We start from the raw sequence: 23,050 nt of genomic DNA on the forward strand, positions 1-23,050 counted from the left end.
CTAATAGTTTGGGAAAACTTGAATATACTTTTTTTTTTATAAATAAATAAAAGAAATGTAATCGGCACAGGGTTGGAAACAAATGTATATAACATATAACAAACGGGGGAAAACAAATAGGAAGCTCTTGCAATATAATACAAAAATACATTTTGTATTAATTAAGTGAAAAGAAAAATATAATTGTTACGTTTTACGGCACTAATGTTTTAATGTGCATGTCAGGATGAACTGTATTGTTTAACATTATTGGTCGATATAAAGGTGGGAAATGTATCAATTAAATGTTTTTAAGTAGAACCTGCAGGATGTCACATCTCAACATCTGAGCTAAAAAATGACATTTTTAACCAAAATTTGCAAAATGTACAATTTTCTATCGACTTTCCATCTAACGTAACTGAGATCATGACCCTCTGAAAACACAGAGGTCAGTGTGAACAGCATCATTGAATAGAAGAGTCGAGGACTTAAAAAAACCACATTTATTTATTATCTAGAACGTTTAATCATATAGATAAGCTTGAATTAAGACCATTTAGTATCTTCTGACATTTACTTTTCCACGTGAGGCGTACAAAAAGAGGTTTGTTATTACTAAAGAACGTCCTGTAAGAAAAAAAAAAAAAGACATATATACATTTTTTACATTCACTGGACAAGAGAGTCGTAGAAATTCAGTACAAGGAGAAATCGTCGTTTCATGACCGAGCTGCTTGTAAACCCAACACGTGAGATGAAAAAAAAAGAAATAGTTTCATTGAAAAGGGCGTTTTTGATCCTTCTCGCTGTAATCGTCGCCCTCCATGTTGATTCAAAGGTCTGTCATCCGACACGGGTTCACATGCATAAGAACAATTGTGGCAGAGAAAACTAGATTAGGTCCGACCAGAACCGTGTGCTGACTGGGTCAAATGTAAGACACTAGAAAGAGGACTTGATTAAATATCAACTTTTATTCCCAAAAATGTAATAAAATCTTGATGAAATGATTTTTTTTTTTGATTTTTTTTCTTCTTTTTGGTCTGACCAGCTCACGGCGTGAACTCGAAAGATGGAGGATCTAAAAGGTCAAAGGTCGCGAGTCGTGGAGCCTTCGTTTTTCTGTGTTTTTTTCTCCTCACCCGTACGTCAAAGGGAACTCCTCATTCCTGGTCCATGGGCTTCTTCACATTCATCCTCCTCCGCCGGTTCACGAGTGTAGTGTTGAACGTGGCAGTTCAGTGCTTCCTACAAGAGCTGGTCGAGCGAATGAAGCGCTCCTTTGGTTCAGTCAATGTCTGGTCCCTGTAACTGATCCCAGTGCAGTCCTTAGCAAAGAGGTAACGAGACAGCAACAAAAAAAAAAAAAAACACCTTTCTCCGCCTCCTCCTCTGGAAGGAAGGGAGGGAGGAATGACGAGTACAGGCACAATGGATATGTACATGTTGAACTTGTGTTCCCATGGAGACGGAGGGGGTCGTGGGGACGAGGTCTCAGTAGATGACCTCGTACACGGTGGCCTTCTTGTCTCCTGATCCAGTGACGATGTACTTGTCGTCCACAGAGATGTCACAGCTTAGAACGGACGAGGATTCTTTCGACTGCGGACGAAGTGGAAACATGAGTGGATGACGGTCGTGTTGGTCGTCGACGAAGTGATTCCTACCTGGAATATACTGGCTCCGTACGGCGTCCTCCACGCGTTGAGCAGGTTATCTTTGCCGGTGCTCACGAACCATTTACCTGCAGACAAACACACACTTGCAGTGAGTTTCAATGGAGAGTCTTGATCTGAACTCGTGTGTCAAGCGACGGTTGTGGTGAATGTTCAACTTAAGACCCGAGGGAATGTTTTTGTGGAGAACTGACCACACAAAATCGTTTTATGCATTTTTTGTTGGTTTTCACCCTCAATTTTGTTATTTTTTGTGTAATTGTATGTTTTTTTTATATTTTAAAAATCTGTTCCATCTAAAGTATATAATCAAAAGGGAAAAACTGCCTTATTTCTAGGAGATAATTGTTTACATGTATAATAATGGATGTTGGAAAAAAAATACAAACTCAATATTCTTGAATGTGTCCAATAATATTTCATTTTTTCCTCCCTTCAAAAATGTCTGTTCAAATAAGAAATATACAATATTTTTTTTGTAGAGAGAAGTTCATCTTGGAGATCATTTTTAAGAAATATAGTATATTTAGAGCTTGAATGAGTAAAGTGAAGGTACTTTTGTAACCAAATCAGAGAATTCCAAAAAGGAAAACTTTATCAACAAAACACTGTCGACAGCTTTGAACGAGTTCCTGTGACAACAGTCTTTGTCCGGTCCATGTACCTTGTGTATTATCCATTTTGAAAAGCAAATTGTTTAAAGGGAAACCTTGTTGGATTTGATTATTTTTTTTTACACCTGCTACACAAGAGACTTTTACTTAATATTACAGCTTAACCTGAAGCATATTCAAGTCTTTCTTCAGCTGAGATTTGAGCCATTTTTTCTGCAATTAAACCCCCACAGGCTCAAGAGACACCATCATCTCATCCATGTTTCATACTATCGACTGCTTCCTGTTAACCTTACGATAATGCATGTGTAACAAACGATACAAAAATCCATAAAAGGAAAACAAAAAATCTAATTTCATGGCTGAATGTGAATTGAAAATAGGGTCATATTCATTTGTTTTTCTTAAAAACTGCTACACAAAATGTTTTTCAATACGAGTTTGTATATGGAAAACAGAATGAATGGAAGGTCCACAGACAGTTAATGTTCCTTCAGCATTATTTTGAGTCTCATTTTGTCTATTACAGCAGATTTGAGCAAATTCTGGGTCATTTTCAGCCACATATTTTGGGGCTTTTATACATTAAAATCTAGTTTAGGGAACGTGAAAGCAAAAAACAAAGCCTCAAAATGAAGGCGATTACAAAGACAATCGTACCGCAGTAGGCGAACTGCAGGGAGAGGACGCAGCTCTCGTGCAGGTGCAGCTGGTACTTGTCCGGCTTGGTGACGTGAAGAACCTCCACGTTGCTGCTCTCCATCCCCACCGCCAGCCACTCTCCTGTGGGGCAGTAGCCCAGAGAAAAGATCTGGAGGAAAGAGCGAAAGAGGAAAAAAAAAGTCAGAAACTCCTCGGCGTGGCTGAGATCGACCGTGAAATAAAATAAAAAAAGATTGTTTATACAGGTTATGTTTGATGGAAAACACGGTGTGACGCTCGCACAGAAAGCACACAATAATAAGCACGTGCGGACGAACCTGTGATGTGAAGTCGTGCTGCTGCAGCTGCCGTCCTTCTCTCAGATCCCAGGACCGGACGGTGTTATCCAGACCTCCGGTCCACAGCTTGGTGCCATCGTTGGAAATGTCAATACAGCTGGCCCCGTCTGTGTGGCCCTGGAACTGCCTGCGGAGTCACAACACAAGGCGGGTTTCAACCAGCAACACACCAGGACTTTAATAGATTTCCCAACATCGCCCGACGCCGATGCATCTCCCCACTTAAGTGAGGATAATCGGAGGTGCAACTAGAAACTCTTCCCCACCTGACGAGGGTCTGGTTGTGTAGGTCCCAGACCGCGATGTTCCCGTCGCTGCAGCAGGAGAAGCAGACCTTGGAGTCCGGGCTGATGGCCAGGGCGTAGCAAGCCGGCGCTGATGATGTTAACTCTGCCTTAATCCTGGGCGTGGGCGTGGCCAGGTCCCAGATGGACAGGGTGCTGGCCTCGCCGCCCACGATCAGCGTCCGGCCGTCAGGCAGGAGGCGACAGGAGCGGATGTAGTTGTCGCGGTTCTGTCGGGAAAAACACGATTTCCGTCATTGCAATGTCGGGCTTGATGACCAACGATGAAGCTACTGATCCCACATCAGCTCTAGATCAACTCAAAGAGAATAACAAGACCAAAGAAAGAAGGAATAAAGGAAAATACCTTCTTTTTTTTTAAGAACTAAAAGTTGAATCATTTTTGGTGCACCAAATATTCTTTAGTACGACTTTGAGAGTTACAAAGACACACAACTTGATGGATTGTTGGAGTAATACCATAGTCCGGGACCTCACAGAGTAATATCTAGTAATACACACTGTAAAAGCGAGTGTATTGTTCTTTATTTTATGCGTTACAACTGAACAATGTTGACAGTTAATGAGTCAAATAAAGTTTGACTTATCTCTGTTTAATGAGCCGGTTATTCCCAATTTTTGCGTAAATATGTTTGTATATTTAGTTGTGTGTTCACTGTAAATATTTGTATAATTTGTATAATTTTGTTGAAATAGTTCTTAGCATAACTTATTAAAATGACTGTGAACGATTTGTATAAAAAGTACTTTTTTCTCCTAATTTCTTTGGATTTATTTTGTGGGTAAAGAAACACTTTAAATACACATTTAATTAAAGCTTATATTACAACTGCAGCTCTTAAATATACATTGTTAAATCATTACATATATCTCAAGAGATTTACAGATTGAACACTAAATAAGAGCCAATCACCATGAGTGACAGCCGTTAGGACAAACTTCCTTTCAACAGGCAGAAACCTGGAGCAGAACCAGACCAGCCGGACTGCGTTAAAGTATAACATTTTACTATACGTTATAGCTTCACTCAGTCGTCACAAGGTTTATATAAACGCATGGAAGAGCCGTGTGTTAATGTCAACACACTCGACTCCTCCAGCTGCACACAAAACAAGCCGTGACATCACATGCTTTCAGTTGAGAGGAATTGTTTTTTTTTGCAAGAGCAAACAGAACCTGATCAAACACGGCAGTATTTGATTTAAACCTGATTAACGTTCACAATCCCTCCTGAAGTGAACACAATCAAGCGGGTAAACACAAGACGGAGGAGGAGGAGGGAAGCGTTGAACTTGCCAGGCAGTCCAGCTGAGACACGGGGCTCTTGTTGCCGGGGTGACTGATGTCCCAGACCTTGACGCAACCCTTGCCTCCGGTGTAGACGTGTCGGGTCGGGTTGCTGATGGTGACGGCGCACACCACCTCGCCGTGGTTCAGCGTGTTGATCTGCCGGGCGTGCCGAGGGATCCCGGGGCCCACCAGGGCGTCCGGAGGAAAGGGCACCGGCTGCATCTGCCCGTCCGCCGCCACGTGGAATGAATACGCCCTGATGGAGGAAGAAAATATACGTTTACCAACGAGATGTTGAACATGATCCACCTCAGGGGACAAAAGACTCTCTAGCAAGTTCATCGTAAGAGGATGAATTAACAAGAGTCTGGCGATACGATACGCATCATGATACAGGAGCAATAAAGTATATTGTGATACTTGTAGTATAATGTACTTAGAGGATATATTTCTAGTATTGTCCAAGTACTAACTGTTAGTAGTAACTGTTTTAATTCAATTTGAAACCAAAATATGTCCAAACGTCAGATTTAAAACCCGATGACGTCAACTGCATCCTCTCGTCCTCAGTCGTTACTAATGTATCGCATGTTTTAATCGTTTCTCTGGCTGCGGGGGACATAATAGCGTCTGCCATCTATTGGCTGAAAGTTTGCATTGCGACACAAAAATGAACAAACGCAGTAAACGTTTGCATGATAATTGTTTTTTTGTTTTTTTTTATGCACACGTAATTGAAATATAAAGAATGAAATGAGTATGCTTAAAAAAAAAAAAACTTGTTTTGAAAGTAAAAAGAAATAATATCTTAACAAAAACAAAAAAATCCCTGAGGTGCTGTTGAATATTGATATTTGAGGAAAAAGAACATCATGATATTCGAGTGTATCGATATTTTCCTCACTCTAGTCACCGGTTGAGCCAAAGTGGGAATTTTCTCAATGACTTCAAGAGCTAACAAGACACTTACGGTTTTCCCCCGGGTATTCCTGTGAGGCTCGGAGGCATTCCAGGTACTCTCATGTGGGGGTGAGGATCAAAACCAACCTTGGGGGGGGGGGGAAGAAAAAAAAAAAACTGAGCGCCGTTCAAACAGACAGCCACTGGCACACTCAAGTCAACATCAACCCGTGAAACAGAGAATAAACACTTGAGAGCAGAAAGCAAATAGACACTTTTAAGTACACACCCTCTGAATCTGAATGACAACACGACGAGTCGGCAAATACACACAGGCACAAGCTTTCCAGCCCGGGTACACACACACACACACACACACACACTAACACACACACACGAGGCAGCAAGAGAGAAGTCGAGCAAAGGTTGGATCAGCTGTTGCCCAGACAAGGCCTATATAAAGAGTGTAATGATGACTTGGTAAACACACCATCAAGAGTACACACACTCACTCACACTTAAAAACCCTGCCTAATAAAATGTCAACGGGTTCACACACACACACAATGAAAAAAAAACAATGAAGTCCTCCATCAATAAGTGAGTGAAATCCGACTCGGGTTTATGTCGACTCACCATAGGGGAACGTCCGTAGGCGGCCACCGCGGCCGCGGCGGCGGCGGCGCTCATCTGTGGCGAGATGTTGTGCAGTCCGGCGGCGTACGCCGCGGCCCCCGCCGCCCCGGCCAGTTCGCCGTTCATCCCGGCCGCGTGGGGCAACATCCCGAACGCCCCCGGGTACGGTCCGGGCACCGCGAGGGGGGTCCTCAGGCCTGCAGCTGGGGTGAGAAGAAGTTGAAATCATGTTAGAGCTGGACTCAAGTGATGCATTTTCTGTCGTCGTCCTTGTTTAGGTAGAAGTAGTTTCAACTAAATCACTATAAATTATGTTTTTAATCAAGTTTTAAATGTCGTTCATAACAAGGCGATGGACACGTCTTCATATTTTGCTGGTTTTTGCTGAATTTCTTAAGGTTTTTAAGGATTTGTTTTTCACTTTTATGGCTGTTAACAAATGGTGCCCATGCGTCCAATGTTCTGTGAGCAGCTAAAAAAGAAAAATAATTAACAAACCTTGACTTAAAAATGATGATGCATAGCTTCAACATTTAGTTTTACTTAAAATAAATCTACACTGGATATGTGCATGATGTAGACCAGGAGAAATATGCCACTCGTCACATGCAAAGAATACATTCGATGACATTTAATCACTTCAGTGAAGAAATAAACCCATTGGCTTTCTAAGATTTGATATTTACACAACTTTTGAAGATCAATGTGTTGTTATTTAAGTGACAAGTGGAGTTTACATTGTTGGTTTGTTCTTAAGTTTACTTTATTTGACCCTTTGTGTTTGCTTTGTTGTTTATTTAACTTTAAAAAGTTGTTGTGTTTTCAAACAGAGTTTTTCAGTTTTATTGATATTATTGAACAGGCTTGTGTTACAACTAATAAAACCTTTGTCTCAGTGGAGTCTTCTGAAAGAAGCCCCTCTGTGTAGGTATGTTTCCTAATAGATGGATGATGAACATGTGACGAGACTGGATTTGAAGTGACAGTTTTAATAACACGTTATTTGTAAGTATTTATAAGTTATATAGATAAACAGTTTGAGGCTTTATACAGACACGAGAACATGTGACAACATGATGTCTCCGACTCACTTGCTGGATGAGGTATTTCCATGGAAGGTGGTTTTGAGAGACTCGGCCGGATACCCGGGGTCGAGCTCGGACCAGGCGTGGAGTCTCCCCTCGGTGTGGGTGTGCTAGACTTGAGTCCAGGTGTGCCCGCCTTGTCCCGCTGCCAGAATAAAAGAAAGGGAAAAAAACCTTAATAAACACAAGAATCAGGCACTTATCACTTATGAGCCGATTCACACCATCGCCATCTCTTTGGACTTGAGCGACGAGGAGCTGGCTGAGGAGGCGGTGGAGGCCGGACTGCAGGGGTCCTTCTTGAGGAGCCGGGCTTTATCGATCCCGTTCTCTCTGGGCGATGGCAGAGGCGTTCCGCGAGGGGAGGCTGGGTCCTGTGGACGACAATTAAAGCCTCTTTTTAGTACACAAATATCCATTATATGCAGTGAACGGTGATATACGCACCTCATTTGAAACATCCACAACTAAATTGTCGTCACTTTTTTCTCCGTCACTGTCCTGGAAAATGAGAGTCGAGAACATTAGATGAGAAAACAGGTTTAGAAATAGCAAGTAGACGAGAACTGTAGGTAAAATGTCAGGGATTGTTTTGGGCTAAATGTAGGCTTAAGGTTTGGTGAGGTTTCATGAAACAGCTGATGGGGTTTTTCATGATTCAGGCCACTAGATGGCGCTCTGCGCTTCATAATAATTTCCTTTGACCCACTGATTCAATGACAACTCGCATTTTAAAACGCATTTTAAGTGTCCAACACCCTAACATTAAAGCGCATCAGTCTCGGCCTCAGTTTAAAACACAAAATTAATGAATATGCATTTGTTTATAGGACACATTTATATCCCATAATTGCTCAAAACGGTCTCCAACATTCTTCAGTATTGAAAGAGAGAAATGTTTTTCTCTGTGGCTCATGGATGTGAAGTAAATCTACAGTGAAAAGCAAGGAATAGGAGAGACGTTCACGTTTAAATATCACATTTTCAGTATTATTTTTGGAAAATGTTTAAATATAATAAAACCATAAACTACAACAAGTTCTGTGTTATGGTGGGATCTAACAGATGTTTTTTGTGTTAATGGAGGACATTTTGAGCCTTTAACCGTGATGGAAATATATACCGACATAATAAAATTCTACTTTTGGCTTGTACACATCAGATATACTTGATACTTACATATTGGCTCGAGTCTTTATCCTCCACTTTACGTTTTTTGGTTTCATTCGAAAAATCGGGTCCGTTCCGTCGCTTGTCCGAGTTCCTCAGGCTCTCTGGCAACATGGAGTTACTCTGGGGAGACACCAGGACCAGGAACGTGAAACACTAGAAGATGCTATCAAACACCAGTAAGACTTAAGAAAATCTTCTCAATCGAGCACGACCCCGACACTGAAGGTTTCCCCCCGGTTCGAAACTTGGGGGTCACTTCCATCCGAGTAGATGATGACATTAAACGCCACTCAGAATCCATCAGTGCTCCCTCTTCTGGCTCCTGCTAACTACACAGCTGCAAAGAGCCCGAGTGTGTGTTTGTGTGCACAATGTGTAATTGAGTGTGAAAGCCAGTGTGTGTGTGACGAGTGTGTAGCAGACGACGAGTGTGTACGTGTGTGTAGCCCTGGGACAGACAGGGGCATGAAATGCACGCGCACACACACACACACAAACCACACACAACCCCCCCCCCTCCCTCACTGCCTCCTGACCAACGGATCCCATTGTTGATGGATTAAAGCTTCATGTTGAGTCTATTATAGTCTCGGCTGTCAATGAAATGTGCATCCAACATACAAGCACACATGCGCGTGCACACGTCACCAGTGAGGAAGTGAGTTTGGCTTTGATGGGGGGGGGGGGGAGAAGGGTAAATGAAGGAGGAACGGCTGAGAGCAGTGAGATGGGTGAGAAAAAGGGGGGTGGAAAAGGAGTGGATGAGATTAGAGGGGAGATATAATGGGGGGTGTCAAGAGATGAGGGAGGAACAAGACGGCCGAGGAGGGGAGAGGCTGCATTCTGCCAAAGGACCCCTTTTCAAACCCCCTCCCTCCCTCCCTCGCTCCTCTTTAAGTCCCCTCTTTTATTGAAAGATTCTCGTGAACAGAAGCAGTGACCCGAAAAACATGGTCGACCCCCCTCCCCCCCCCGACACAACCCCTCCCAGTTTTGCTTGGAAAAAAAAAATTGGGCATTAAGCATAGTGGTACGTGGAGACACAAGCTCAGTGTCATATGACTGCAGCACCTTCACCCCCCCCTCGCCCTCTCTCTCTCCTCCAGCCTCCCTCGCCCAGTAGCGGCGATATTAAACACAATGAGAGTCTTTAAGCGCGGGATCAGGGGCGGTGGGCGGAGGGAGGGTGGGATGGCGGAGGGGGGCTGTAATCTGCTCACTGAGGTGTTAAATAGGCACAACAATGCAGACCAGGGTGGGAGGAGGGGGTGCGTGTGTGACCATGTTAAAAAGCTCATTTGGAAAAGGGATGGGGGGGTGAGGGGATGGGGGGTGTAGTTCTGAGCGGATCTGGGGCAGAACTAAACAGACAGACCGAAGCTTGTCCCTTGAGAAAACACAAACACACAATTCTAAATGACTGTCAAAAGTTTAATGCCCGACTAGAATTGGAGTTTTTTTATTTTATTTGTAGCGACGACGGCCGGTTGCTCACGAGTGCGATTCAAAAGAATTTCACGCGTGCGTGAAGATTCCGCCGCTTCTGAAGAGGCTCGAGTCAAGAAACACGACGGAGATTTAAAAGAGTCGCAGCGTCAACAGGTTGAATGTGAAAGTGAAAGAGTCGAAAAGTACCCAAAAAAGTATGTAAGCGTATCAGTGTCAACAGAATATTGAATGGTTTAATTTAACATTTCATTTTTTTTTTATTGAAATGTTGTTCATTTAAGCATTGGATAATTAAATTCGATTTCTAAATTAAAATATGTTTTTATTTATTTAATTTCATTGTTAAATAACTGGATTCAATAAAAGAAAACTTGAAATAATCTACATTATTCAATTCAATTATTTAAATAAAAAAAAATTCAAATCAAATCATTTCAATAAAAATAAAAAAAAACATTCAATATGTATGTCACTGAAACAGTATAATTCCATACAAAAGACTTAATCAGTTTGACAAATATTACATCACAAGGTGCCTCAATCTTGGCGCTAAATCTCTGTCACATGAATAAATCCCCCCCCTCAAAAAAAAAAGAGTTGAGAATGCGACGTAATGTATGCTAATGGTATGAATGTTTCTCCTTGATTTAGAGCAAAGCTCGCTGATCTCCCCTCACAGCTTTCCACAGCCCGAGCTCAGACAGGCTAATCCCACTGTTAAGCTAACGTCACACAGCAAACTAGATCCAGGAACTTTGGTGAAAGACAAGCAAATCGTTTGTGAGAACAGTAAACATCCTGCAGCGGCGGAGAACTTACTGTTCCTGGCTCACGGTCTGGATTTCACGGAGGGGTCGAGGAGCAACACGGACATGAAAGGAGAGAACGGAGACCCCGATTAGAATCACGGAAGGTGACGTTCACTTTCACTTCGAGGAGGGCAGGTTCACCTCTCAGGTGGTCCGCCGAGTGCGAGTCCGGCCCCGCCATGTGGGGCTTCTTGTCCCCGCCGTCTTTCCCCACCAGGTGCGGGGGGATGCCGCCGAGGGCTCCGGACAGAGCCAGGAGACCGGCCGAACCCCCCAGTTGAGAGGGATGGAGGCCCGCGGGGTGAGGCGTGAGGGGGACCGGAGCCCCGCCATGGTGTTGTGAGAGATGCTGCTGCAACACAAGCAGAAGAAAACATGTCAACAAAGACGAGGACAACAAACACTGTGTTTGGAATATTAGACTTTACGGAAGAATATCAGCGCCGTCAGAATATTAGATAGTTAAATTTAGTTCAAACTTTGAATGTTGTTTTAAGCATCAACTTATTTCTTTTTAACGATTAAATTAAATCATTTCTATATTGAAAGGTTTAATTATTTGTTTTTCTTTGACTAATTAAATAAATTATCATAAAAAATATTTTAAATTATTTAAGATGGTTTGATATTTTAGTTTTAGTACTAGATTTTGAATTCATAGCCTTTTAAAAAAGCTACTTGGTCGAACTTTCGGCCAATCACGCTACACGCCGACGATCATGTGACCTCGTAGCACTGGTCATTGCAGATTCCAAAACTAACATTTTTACATTAAATTTAAAAGGTTACGAATGTGAATTTTTTTCTCGATTTTTAAAATATATTATTATTGTAATTAAAATATCAAAAGGTTATGTTTAAAATACGTTATCCAAACAACATTTTTTAATTACTAAAAAAATAATATACATATATTATTTAACTCAATTATTCACAAGTTTCAAAAAGTTAAACCATTCAATATTCTGATGGCACCAAGCAAGTATCCACATGGCATTATTGTGAATAACAAAAAAAAACGAGGAAAAATTCAATAAACGTGGAAACGGAAACTTCCTAAAAAAGAAAAAGAAGTCACTGCTGAAATCCTACCCCTGCAGCTGCCGGTCAGGTCAAGTATACACAAGTGTCAATTAGTGAGATGAATTTATCAGCATTTAAAACACTTAGGGGTTTCGGATGACAACAACGTTATAGTCGCGGCCCACGGTTGAGGCCGACCAGATGGGACGGGTTTTTCGTCGGCGTTTACGGGCGTCTCAACAAGCTGCTCCCAGTTGACAAGGAGGTGAAAACACATCCTCTCCACGAGCACACACACACACCAACACACACACACATAGCTCCCTTTTGGGTCAAACACTGAACAATACTGACAGCTGGGATCACAGCCCAGAGCCTGAGGATGTGGTGGGGGAGTCGGAGGAGGGGGGAGGAAGAAGAGGAATGATGGAAGAGCGAAGGGGTGTAGGGGGGGGCGGGGGTGCAGGAGCTCCAGCTGCTGCCTACACAGTCAGGTCTTGTGAGGTAGTGAGGCGGCGGAGGGAAGAAGGAGAGAAGAGGGTCAGAGAGGGAGAGAGAGAGAGAGAGAGTTTGGCTGGCAGCCCTCCTCTCTCTTTCACACCAAATCAGGCGCTCGTCTGAGCGTGAAATGCCTTTGTGTTCCAAAACATCATTATTGCCTCCTCAGACAGTAGCTGCAAGAATCCAAGCTCACCGATTCACCGCGGGGGGGGGGGGAGGGAGAGAGGGAGGGAGGAAGGGAGGAAGGGGGAGGCGCAGGAGTGATGGGAGCACAGGAGGAGACTCGGCAGGGGAGGCAGGAGTGCTGAAGGTCAAACCGACTTTTATCTCACCTAATTGACTGACCCGCTCCACCCACTCCCCCCAACACACTCACGCCTACCCCCCTCTCTCTCTCTCTCTCTCGCTCTCCGCCTCCTCGGCCAATCGGGGCGAGCGGAGTTTGATCGGCTGCCAAACTATCAAACGAAACCCACATGTACACACTTGATCGACGCACACACACACGACTGGACGCAAACACGTATGATGCCATCATGGACTTGGAGTAGAAACACATGCTCGACTACACACGAGAATGATGCGAAAATAAAAAAAACGCACACCGGCGCGGGAACACAAACGGGGGGGGGGACCCCTGATGAGATTAAATGGAGGGGAAGTATCGGCGGAGGCAAGTGGAGGCTGGTTTGTCATGGGATGTTAGTGTGAGCTGGTGTGTGTGTGTGTGTGTGTGTGTGAGGGGGGGACGGGGCAACACGCTTCATTACACACATTTAACTCACAAACGGGGTGAATGACAGGCCGGCGTGGGAGAAGGGAGGAGTTGGGAGGGGGGGAAGGGGGTAACATGGTGAACCCCCGCTTTCACAATCATTGAAATCCTACAATTAAGACTTAAAAAAGCAGTTGCCTGCCAACACCCCCCCCCCCCCCCCCGAACCTCTCTCGCATCATCAGTCCATGCTAACCTCGAATACAGCTCACAAGCACTTCGCCAACCCCTCTTTCCCACCCCCCCCCAAAACTCAACCCCCATGGCCTCCCATTTCTCCAGTCAGTTCCCCACGGAGCCGATCAAGCAGAGTTTAAAAAAGAAAAAAAGAAAAAAGATGTGACCTAAAAAGGCGACCGCCAACAGATCAACTCGGCCTCTTTATAGCCAAACATCACAGCCAAGCCCGAAGCCCCCCAAGAAAAACTTCCCTGACTTTGTCACTTTCATGCTGCCAGATCCCTTTCAGCTCAAGACTGAAAAGCTGGTCACGCTTCGCTCCTCATTGTGTTGCCCGACGACGACGTCTTTTCAATAAACGCCTCTCATCGCCATTTACGCGCCGACTCCCATCCTCCGCTCACCCTCAAACTTCATTTTAAAAAATAAATAAAAGCCTTTTTTTTTTAAGAAGCGGGACCGTCTCAAGACGCCCCAGTACGGCTCCAGACCGGGGTTGACGCGTCCCGAATAAACCCATAATAGCCGTGAGGCTCGTCCTTCCTCTCGCCCAAAGGGGAGGGTAACTGGGACTACGGATCCGACCACTTGCAAATGTGACATATTTCACTTCAGCAGCTCAGCCCCCGGACCCTCACACAAGGTGATGACTAACACACACACACACACACACACACACACACACACACAAACACACACGTCGATACTTAACCTGAGGCAAAGACTCAAGTAAGCCTTTCATTTGTTTCCAGGGGATTCAGAACCAAACAAGGTGATAAAAAACCGCTTGGATCATAAACCCAATCACTTACATTAAAGTAGAGATGGGTGACAACAATGACCCCCAGCAACCCTAGGAGAAGGGCATTAAACTAGGGGTCGGTATGAATGCCTGGCGGAGCAGCACAAGCCCCCGGGAATCGGTGGTTAGAGGACCACTGCTTTAAAGCAACACTACGTTAAATTGAACATTGTTTTCTTGGCTCCCTCCACTGTAACTGTTTCGTTGTTAAAACAGAAGTCTCTCCAGACTTCTTTTTTTTTCTGGTTTCCAAATTAACTTTCAGCATTTCCGACCAAATGGAAATAAATGAAAACCCTTCTCTTGGACCCACAAAGTAGTTTGCCCAGACAAACGTGTATTGAAGAGTAACATTAACAAGTCAAGTAAAAATAAATAATGTCAGAATGTTACAAACTTTAACTTGAATTTAATTAAAGTTAAAGTAAGTAAGTCATTTTTATTTGTATAGCGCTTTTCCAGACCAGGGTCACAAAGCGCTTAAACAATCAAAAAAAATGTTCAATAAAGTATATACTTTAAAGATCAAGATAAAACTGATAACACAACAGGAGTTCCAGAAAATCAAGAACACAATAAGCTACAGCATTGTGTTAAGAGTAAACACAAAAAAACAACAATTACATTCAAAAGCTTTAGAAAATAATAATAGAAAAAAAGTATACACACTGTAGGTGGAAGACCAGGCAGTCCACGTACCCCGATGACGGCATTGAGCTCCGCCATCGTCACCTGTTTGGCTCGCTCCACCGCCTGGACCACCTGCTGCTGATGCTGCGGAAAAACACAAAAAAACAACAATATGCTGTTAAAAAAAAACCATCCAGACTACACAAAGCGACCGCTCATAAAAAAAACACAAACACACATGCTTACCTCCTGTGAGAGGAAGGGGATGACTTGTGCACAGATGGTGTTGAGTCTCTTGGCGATCTCGGTCTGAGGGTAAAACCGGGGACAGAAAAAAAAAAGAGACTTAATGGCTAATAACGTGATCACAATCGTTTGAAAATACAGCTGTTGTTTCGACGTCAGGGAAGTAAGAAAGCAAAGTGACTAATCGCACACACAAGCAACTCTCGACCCCGTCGGCTCCAGTTTCTTGCCCTCTTTCCTTTCTTTCCATCCTTTCTTTTTTCCAACTTGTCCCCTGTTCCCATCAGCACTTAAAAATAATCTAATCAGCTACTAACTTAATTTGGCCTCCCTGAGTATCCATGCCAACACACCCCCCCACCCCCCTCGCCTCCGGAGGTGGCTGCAATTGGCTGCAACCCGATACCCCCTTAGTGGCATCAAATCAGATAAACCGACTCATCTTACACATCGGCCAATCAAATTGATACGAGGAAGCCCGGGGGTGAAGAGGTACTCGCTGGAACAAGAATCAGGAAGCGGTTTCTAACACGTTTTTTTTTTATTTAAAGCTAAAAATGATTTTCGCCGTTTTCTAAACCACGTGTCGTTTCAGCGAACGCTACCTTATGGACGACCTTTTTATAGGCATCAAGTCCAGTCTAATTGGACTATCGTGGACTCAAGACACGCGCGGCATAACAACACTAACTGGACCTGTCACCCCTGAGCCAATAATAAACCCGGAGGAGCTAATTTAGGAGGTCGCCTACTCAAGACTGGGTCATGAACCCTTTAACCAACTTAGCGGCCTACCTGGAGGAATACAAACCCACACAAGCAAACCGTTAAGTAATCACTTTCATGACAAATGAAAGCTAAAAGGAAGGACAAGGTGAGAATAAAAAAAGGTGGTACAAATTAAAGTGTACTGTTCAGAGTAATATACGTTAACCTTGTACCTTTTAACCTAAAAACGCGTACATCATTTGAGATACGATTGTCAACACATGGTATGGAGATTAAGTTTGGACATTAAATGTTCCAAACTAAAGTATTTAATTAAAAAAATGTTCTCTAACAAAACGACATTAAACATTTACAACTCCATAAATAGAAATGTCTTTTCTAGTTGGCGATGACGCGCTCGGGTCACCTTGAATAGCACGTTGACAAGTCAGTCACTTCCTTTTCTTACTCATTCAAGCACACGGTAGATAACAATTGACTGCAGTTGTATAGAAAGATAGTTTAGTGACGTGTTTATCTAGTAAAGTCTAGAGAATTTCCATTTTCTTTTCGGTTCACAAGGAGGCATTTCTGACTTCTGACCTCAAAACTGATGGGGAAATGTTAATGTTTCAGACATTCTTCTTTCACTTTGCATGTCTGCGCTTCCTTCCCCAAAAACTTAATTAATTATTTCTTGTCCCTTAGAATGAAATACATGTTTTCTTCCAGAAATGTGCATTTAAGTCATTTTTACATTGTTAATGTAATCATTTTGGAGATCTTGAAATCAAGTGTATGTAAAATGCAATTAAATATAATTATTTGGCAATAATGACATAGAGGGTCCAACAATAACGATATTAAGCGAAAAAAAATCCACTTTATTTACTTCAAATTCCCTTTTAGCCACATCAAGTTTTATCTTCTTTCCTTATAAAAAAGTTTCCCTGTACCATCATTTTCGGACAATATCATTCGGTTTATAAAGCTCTTAACGGAGTCTTTTATACACACACTTTATATCAATAAATTTCATTTAATTTATATCAATAAAGTTCTACCTAACCAAACCTAACTTTAATATTATGCTGAAGCAAAGTATCCACTACATATTACTCAGTATTACTCTGAAAACTACGAAGCAGCATAGAGTATTTGAACGACATAATAAAACATTTTGACAGCTTTTTTTAGTGTACCACGTTAAAATTGGTTAAATTTCAGGAAGTGCAACTAGTCAGTAGGTTAATTGCCCAAAGATCTCCTTATCTTATCTTGGCACGTCCATAGATCACGATCACCAACATTAACCTGGAGCTACTTAAGGCAATAACTGCAAGAGTTTAGCTCGTGTGAATCTAAACAAGAGTTGTGTATACGCGTTTGGAATGGGAACAAACGACAGAGGTTCAACTGAGAACATGCCGTTGATAAACGACAAATGTAGGTAAGCCAATAAACCTGCACCTGCAGCCCTCAGAATCCCGAACGGTAAGCCTTTAATGAGCCTCCTATCAAAGTTCAGTGATCTGGTCATCTGAGAGCCGGCGGGTCCAACCACTGCCAAACCAGCCCAGCTCGCCTCACCCAAGCTAATGGACGACGAGTCTAAAACGAGGAAGGCGTCCGTCTTACGCAAACCATACCGCACACCTCAGTGTGACACACGCACAACGGATTGCTAAATCCAGAGTTTTGAGAAACACACTAGAAAACACAATCATGCACACACACACAAACAATTGGAGCGTTATAACTACAAGACACTCACACACCCGTACGTCCACAGCAGGGGGTGGATCGTTAGTCTGTGTACCCCCCACACCCCCGCCTACAGAAGCTTGTTGCTCTGACAACTGCAGCCCCAAGCTAATGACCTCCCCTGGAGTTTTAGTGTGCGAGTGTGTGTGTGTGTGTGCTCACAATAGGAAGAAATGCATCCCCCTTACAATGAAGGAACAGTAGCTCCACATAAACATAAAAGGACAGAGGGATGAAGGAGGTGTGTGTGGGGGGGGGGGGGTTTAGAAAGAGGAAGATCCTCTGGTAATAAATGGATAGAAAGGGGAGAACTCGGGGGTACAAAATGGGAAAAGGTAGCACAGGAGGAGAAGATGAGACGCGACCCCCTCCACCTCCTCCTCCTTCCAAGCCGAGCCAATCCACCTCCAATTTCCTCTGGCCTGACTGTTCGATCAGTGAGGTAATTACTGGTAAATGCTCTGAGCTTCGCAACACTCCTCAGGGGAAATGTGTCTGTATGCATGAGAGTGTGTGAGCGTGCAAGTGTGTGTGTGTTTGAGGTTTCTTGTGAGTTCTGCTACGCTGTGCAAGTTTGTACTTTCACATGCGTCTTACGTGGCCACAAGTTCCTGTTCCTCTTAAAAGTGTCTGCCTTAATAAGACAGTGGGGGGGCGGCGGCGGCGGGGGTTAGGTGGGGGTGGGGGTGTCGCTCTTACTGTCTCCTCAACCCCACCATGATCAATTTCTCTGCCCTCGACAGCCCTGCCCTTCTAATGTAATAAAGCAGGGCCGCTCCCCTAGACAGCACCAATCAATCTACAGAGCCGTTCACCCTCTGCCTTTAGGCTCGGCTCGGGCCCCGACTGTTGGAAAAAAAAAGGAGGCCGAGTCGCATCGATTACAAACGCACACACTCACCTCACGCGCACACTTACTGTTAAATACAAACACAACTCAACACACACAGACAGACGGACATACGCAGGACATGACGGCGGTAAACATCCGTACCTGTTTGTGCATTTCAATGTTGAGGCCATAGGACATCTCGTAGTACTGAAAAAAGGGGGAAACCATTAGAAAATAAACACTTTACGATACCATTATTGTGAGATGTTGCGATACTGTAGGGACGAGGATAGGATTAGTATTGTCGAGAACTCGAGTCTGACGTTGCAGAGTGTACAGGCCTCATGACTCTTGGCGAAGCGTTTAGCGTTTATTTGTTTTGCAACCAAAATATGTCCGAAACATCCGCTTTAAAAGAGGCTCAAAATATGCCCAAAACATCAGCTTTAAAAGAGGCTGGAGTCGAGTGTATCCTCTCGTCCTCAGTCACCTCCGGATCTTGATACTTTTTTCTTTTTTTTTTATATAACAATACAGTGCTCTTGAAAGACTTTACGGCATTGTGAAAATATATTCCAATATTTAAGTGTATCTTGGTTTTTATTCAACCGCCCTAGATATATTGCAATACTGCAGGAACGACGATATATTTACTTTCTTTTAAATCGTGTCATTGTTGGGAGTTTGTCAGAGCCTAGGTAACACACAGTAAATAAAACGTGTAGGATAAAACTAACTTTTAAAAAGTTCACAGATTACTTGAAATGTCGCTATAAATATTTGCATGTTCATTTTTTCATTAAACAACGCTTTTGAATACCGATAAAGTATCCTGAATAACAAATATTTTGCTATATTCAAGTGTATCAAGATATTTTCTCACATCCCTAGTTGTGAGCTTTGTTATGAAGCATTAGTTAGCAACTAGCATTTGGACGTGTGCACTAAGAACGTGAACGACTACCTTCCTTCAGCCATAAATACTGTAATCTCAGTAGTATCACGTTCAGACACACAAGTGACTTGAGTTGGCTTGTAAGCTTCTAAATGACCCTTTATTTATCAATATGTCCAGAATGACGTCCAAGTTTTTGCAATAAACACAGTTACAAATTGACGCAACAGTGAGATAATCTGCCTCGTGATCTTGTTATTGCTGCTTTGATGTCATGTTAGCACAGGTATGTGTCATACGTGCTCCGGGCAAGATCCCATAACCTGATTGGGGAGGTCAAAGGTGAAGAAGCGGTTAGAAAAAAAAGTTACTCTCTCGTCCTTGGTTGATCCCAAAACTTTTCCGCGATCCACGCATGTATCCCGGGGAAGGCAGTCGTCATGTGACGTGTAACGTAGGAGCGGATCATATTTATATAATTGGATTAACACGCTAGTCGGCGTAGTGTGAACGATGGTGGAAACGCCGCGTACATTTTTCAACGCCGGGGATTGCGGCATTATCCTTAATTCTCAGAGCTTAATTCTTCGGCTAAGACTAAAGTCCACAGCTGGCTCGGAGCACAAAGGGCTGATAAAAGACTCGGCGTGTAACTCAAGGACACTTGCGGCGTGAGAACTTAATAGATACAGGCAAAAAAAAACAAAAGAACGTCTCACCATGACATAGTGTCTCTGCATCTCCGTCTTCTCGCTCGCCAACTTCTCGCACTCCAGCTTCAAACTGGAAGAAGAAAGAAAAAAGTTTCCTAATGAAGTCAGGTGGAGGAAATTAATCTATTAGAACAACACATTTAGACTTTATCGTCGAGTCATTAACCTTTTCAGTAGCTTATTAAGATTTGACTTTTAGCTAAGCGGAGCAAACACAAATATAAATGAGTCGCAGCAGGCGAACGAGACGGTTTACAAGGTGCCAACATGATTCAAAAAGAGCCGACGGTCGGTCTATAATGAAGGATTTCATCCATTCATCCCAGTGTTTAATAGATACTTCCTGGTTGGTCCTGCAGGCGCCATATTTAAAAGTTCAGCTCAGTTCGCCAACAATCATCGACCAATATCTTAGATCAGCGCTGGGCTACGACACTTCGTCAGGGGCCACATTTTATACAGTTGCTGCTGTGAGGGGCCATTAAGCAACAATAAAAAGGAGCAAAAAGTCTAAAAAGCAGGCAAAATATTCAACAAAAATATGTTATTGAAATGTCGTGTCATTTTTTAAAATCCATTTTCATTTTATCCGTATTATTTCTGTAACGACACCACAGCAAACTCCAGTGTTGTGTTTCAACGCTGGCAATAAAAGTAAACAACTTTTTTATATATATTTAACTAAATCTTTTGGAAAGTTATTAGTGGCAATAAACACAAAATAAAATGCAATAAAGTATTTACACGCTCTTTGACCTCATGGGGGCCACATGAATAGATTCAAGCACCATTGGGGCCCCCAGGGTCCATCTTAAGGTAAACATTGATAGGACGACGGTAGTAGCGAGAGTTTTTGGAAACCGAACCCAGACACAACACTGGGTCTGGGGGCCCCCCCTGCCCCCCGTCACCGGGACTATACCTACCGCAGTGTGGTAGCCTTGGTCTGCTGCATGTGTGTGAACCTAATCCGTGTTTATGGGTTAAGTCTGGGGGGGGGGCAGGGTTGGGGTGGCATGGCGAAAAAAAAGTAGGGGGGGGGGTGGAGCTTAAAGAGAGGGAGAAGAAGAAGAAGAAGAAAGAGAAAACAGCCCACCTGTGGTACTGAGCCTGAAGAAACTGGAACTCCTCCTTGATCCGGTCCAGCGACTCTGGGATGGTGAACTTGAAGGGTTGGCCCGGGGCCTGGTGGGGTGTCTTAACACACACACACACACACACACACACACGGAGAGAGAGAGAGAATAGAAAACGAGTGAGTCACAACAAGTAGAGCGTTTGACGCCACATTTAATAACAAACTAATTCAATTCATTGAAGCAACAACAAGGGTGTGAAGATGATGTTCACATCAGAACAAAAACAGGGTCACGGTGTGTGTGTGTGTGCGGGAGGCTCAGGTGGACCCGCCACGGTCTTACTTACCGGGTGTCTCCCCTGGGGGAACATTGCTGATCCCTCGGTGCGCACCCCCCCTCCTCCTCCCCTCCTTCCGCGAGAGGGATCAAAGGCGGGTGCAGTGAGGCTGTGAGGAGCTCCTGATCACCGACACGAATCCATCCGCGGGCGATACGAGGAGTTCTGCTCGTGGAAACACGTTTTTTTTTTTTTTTGTTTCTTCCGCTCCGTCCGTGGAATCAAGCGGAGGAACACCGGAAACGACTCATTAGCTGGCGGGGAGGAAACAGGTGAGAAGAAGAAGAAGAAGGAGCCTCCGATATCACTTGGTTTTTTTGCGTCGTATCCGGTTACTCCGTGTGGAAACAAACAAGAGGTGACACACAAAAAAAAGGTACTTCCTGACAAAATCCACGCGAGTCCACGCTTGAGAAATATTCACAACCACGTCGAGATTCAAATCCCACGCACACGGAATGTTGAGGAGGTAAAAAAAAAGGAGGAAATGTGCGCTAGTTTGGAGCAACAACTAGTCCCGGCGACGACAGCAGCCGCGCGTCCTCTTCACTCGCAACTTTCTCACGCGGTTTCACGCTCGCAGCTAACCGACAGCATGGCCCCGCCCCCCGCCGCCCGGGCTGCAGCCAATCGGCGGCCGCTGCTCCCCACGTGGGGGTGTTGGGAGTTGTAAGGTTTTTTTTTTTGCGCGTCTGGCCAATGGGAGGAGAGCGCGAGCTGCCCCGAGACCGTTGACCTGGATGAGCAGGCGAGGACGTCCAGCCAATCACGAGGCGCGAAGGGTTGTGCAGAAGGGGGGGGGGGGGTAGGTGGAGGGCGGGGCTCTGTGGCGCTGGCGCTGACGGGGTGAGTCACGGCTGTCACTCAAAGTAACGTGGGGGGAAAGGCTCGCTCCAGTCGGATTGGAGGATGCGCGTGCGTGATTTTTTTTCTGTGGGACCACCGCAAACACACACTCGCTAACTACACACACTACACAAGCTCTAATCACACACACAAAAACTACACACTAAACACATATATATATTACACACATTACTCAAACACACTACACACTTAACAAACATACCCTATATACTACACACAAACTACATACTACACACACAAACTTCAGAAAGTACACACTACACACACTACACACACAAACAAACACATTCCACAAACACACACACATATACACACCACAATGCACTACATAAACACACACAAGTTGCATATTACAAACTACTATAAACACATAGACATACACACTGAATTACTACACACACTACACAAGCCCTAATCACACACACAAAAAACTACACACTAAACACACATATATCACACACACTACTCAAACACACTACACACTTAACAAACATACCCTATATACTACACACAAACTACATACTACACACACAAACTTCGGGAAGTATACACCGCACACAAAACTACACACACAAACAAACACTACACACTAAACACATTCTACAAGCAAACACATATACACAACGCAATGCACTACATACTTAACACACATTAGTTGCATACAACAAACCACTAATAAACACATACACACTCAATTACTACACACACTACACAAGCCCTAATAACACACATCAAAACTACACACTAAACACACATATATATGATATACACTACTCAA

At 43.7% G+C, this 23,050-nt stretch overlaps 1 protein-coding gene across 2 annotated transcripts; it reads right to left on the reverse strand.

The window, feature by feature from the left end:
- Positions 1-470: 470 nt before the first annotated feature.
- LOC148087873 (transducin-like enhancer protein 1) lies at positions 471-21,949 on the reverse strand. Of its 2 annotated transcripts, none has more exons than XM_087792038.1 (20): positions 21,415-21,949; positions 21,086-21,186; positions 19,996-20,059; positions 18,544-18,588; positions 15,078-15,140; positions 14,871-14,975; positions 11,062-11,269; positions 10,931-10,947; positions 8,669-8,782; positions 7,937-7,990; positions 7,714-7,863; positions 7,496-7,634; positions 6,405-6,607; positions 5,839-5,915; positions 4,875-5,124; positions 3,540-3,787; positions 3,253-3,400; positions 2,933-3,083; positions 1,650-1,726; positions 471-1,584 (listed from the first exon to the last, which is right to left on the reverse strand). In XM_087792038.1, exons 1-20 carry the CDS (start codon positions 21,436-21,438, stop codon positions 1,477-1,479), a joined length of 2,346 nt encoding a protein of 781 aa, XP_087648164.1. In that variant the 5' UTR covers positions 21,439-21,949; the 3' UTR covers positions 471-1,476. The 2 variants fall into 2 exon arrangements, with proteins under 2 accessions (XP_087648164.1, XP_087648157.1); XM_087792031.1 differs by having other exon boundaries at positions 11,062-11,272.
- Positions 21,950-23,050: the final 1,101 nt, after the last annotated feature.

This window comes from Callionymus lyra, chromosome 1, assembly GCF_982586985.1.
Source record: "Callionymus lyra chromosome 1, fCalLyr1.hap1.1, whole genome shotgun sequence".
In the NCBI taxonomy this organism is placed as follows: Eukaryota; Metazoa; Chordata; class Actinopteri; order Syngnathiformes; family Callionymidae; genus Callionymus; species Callionymus lyra.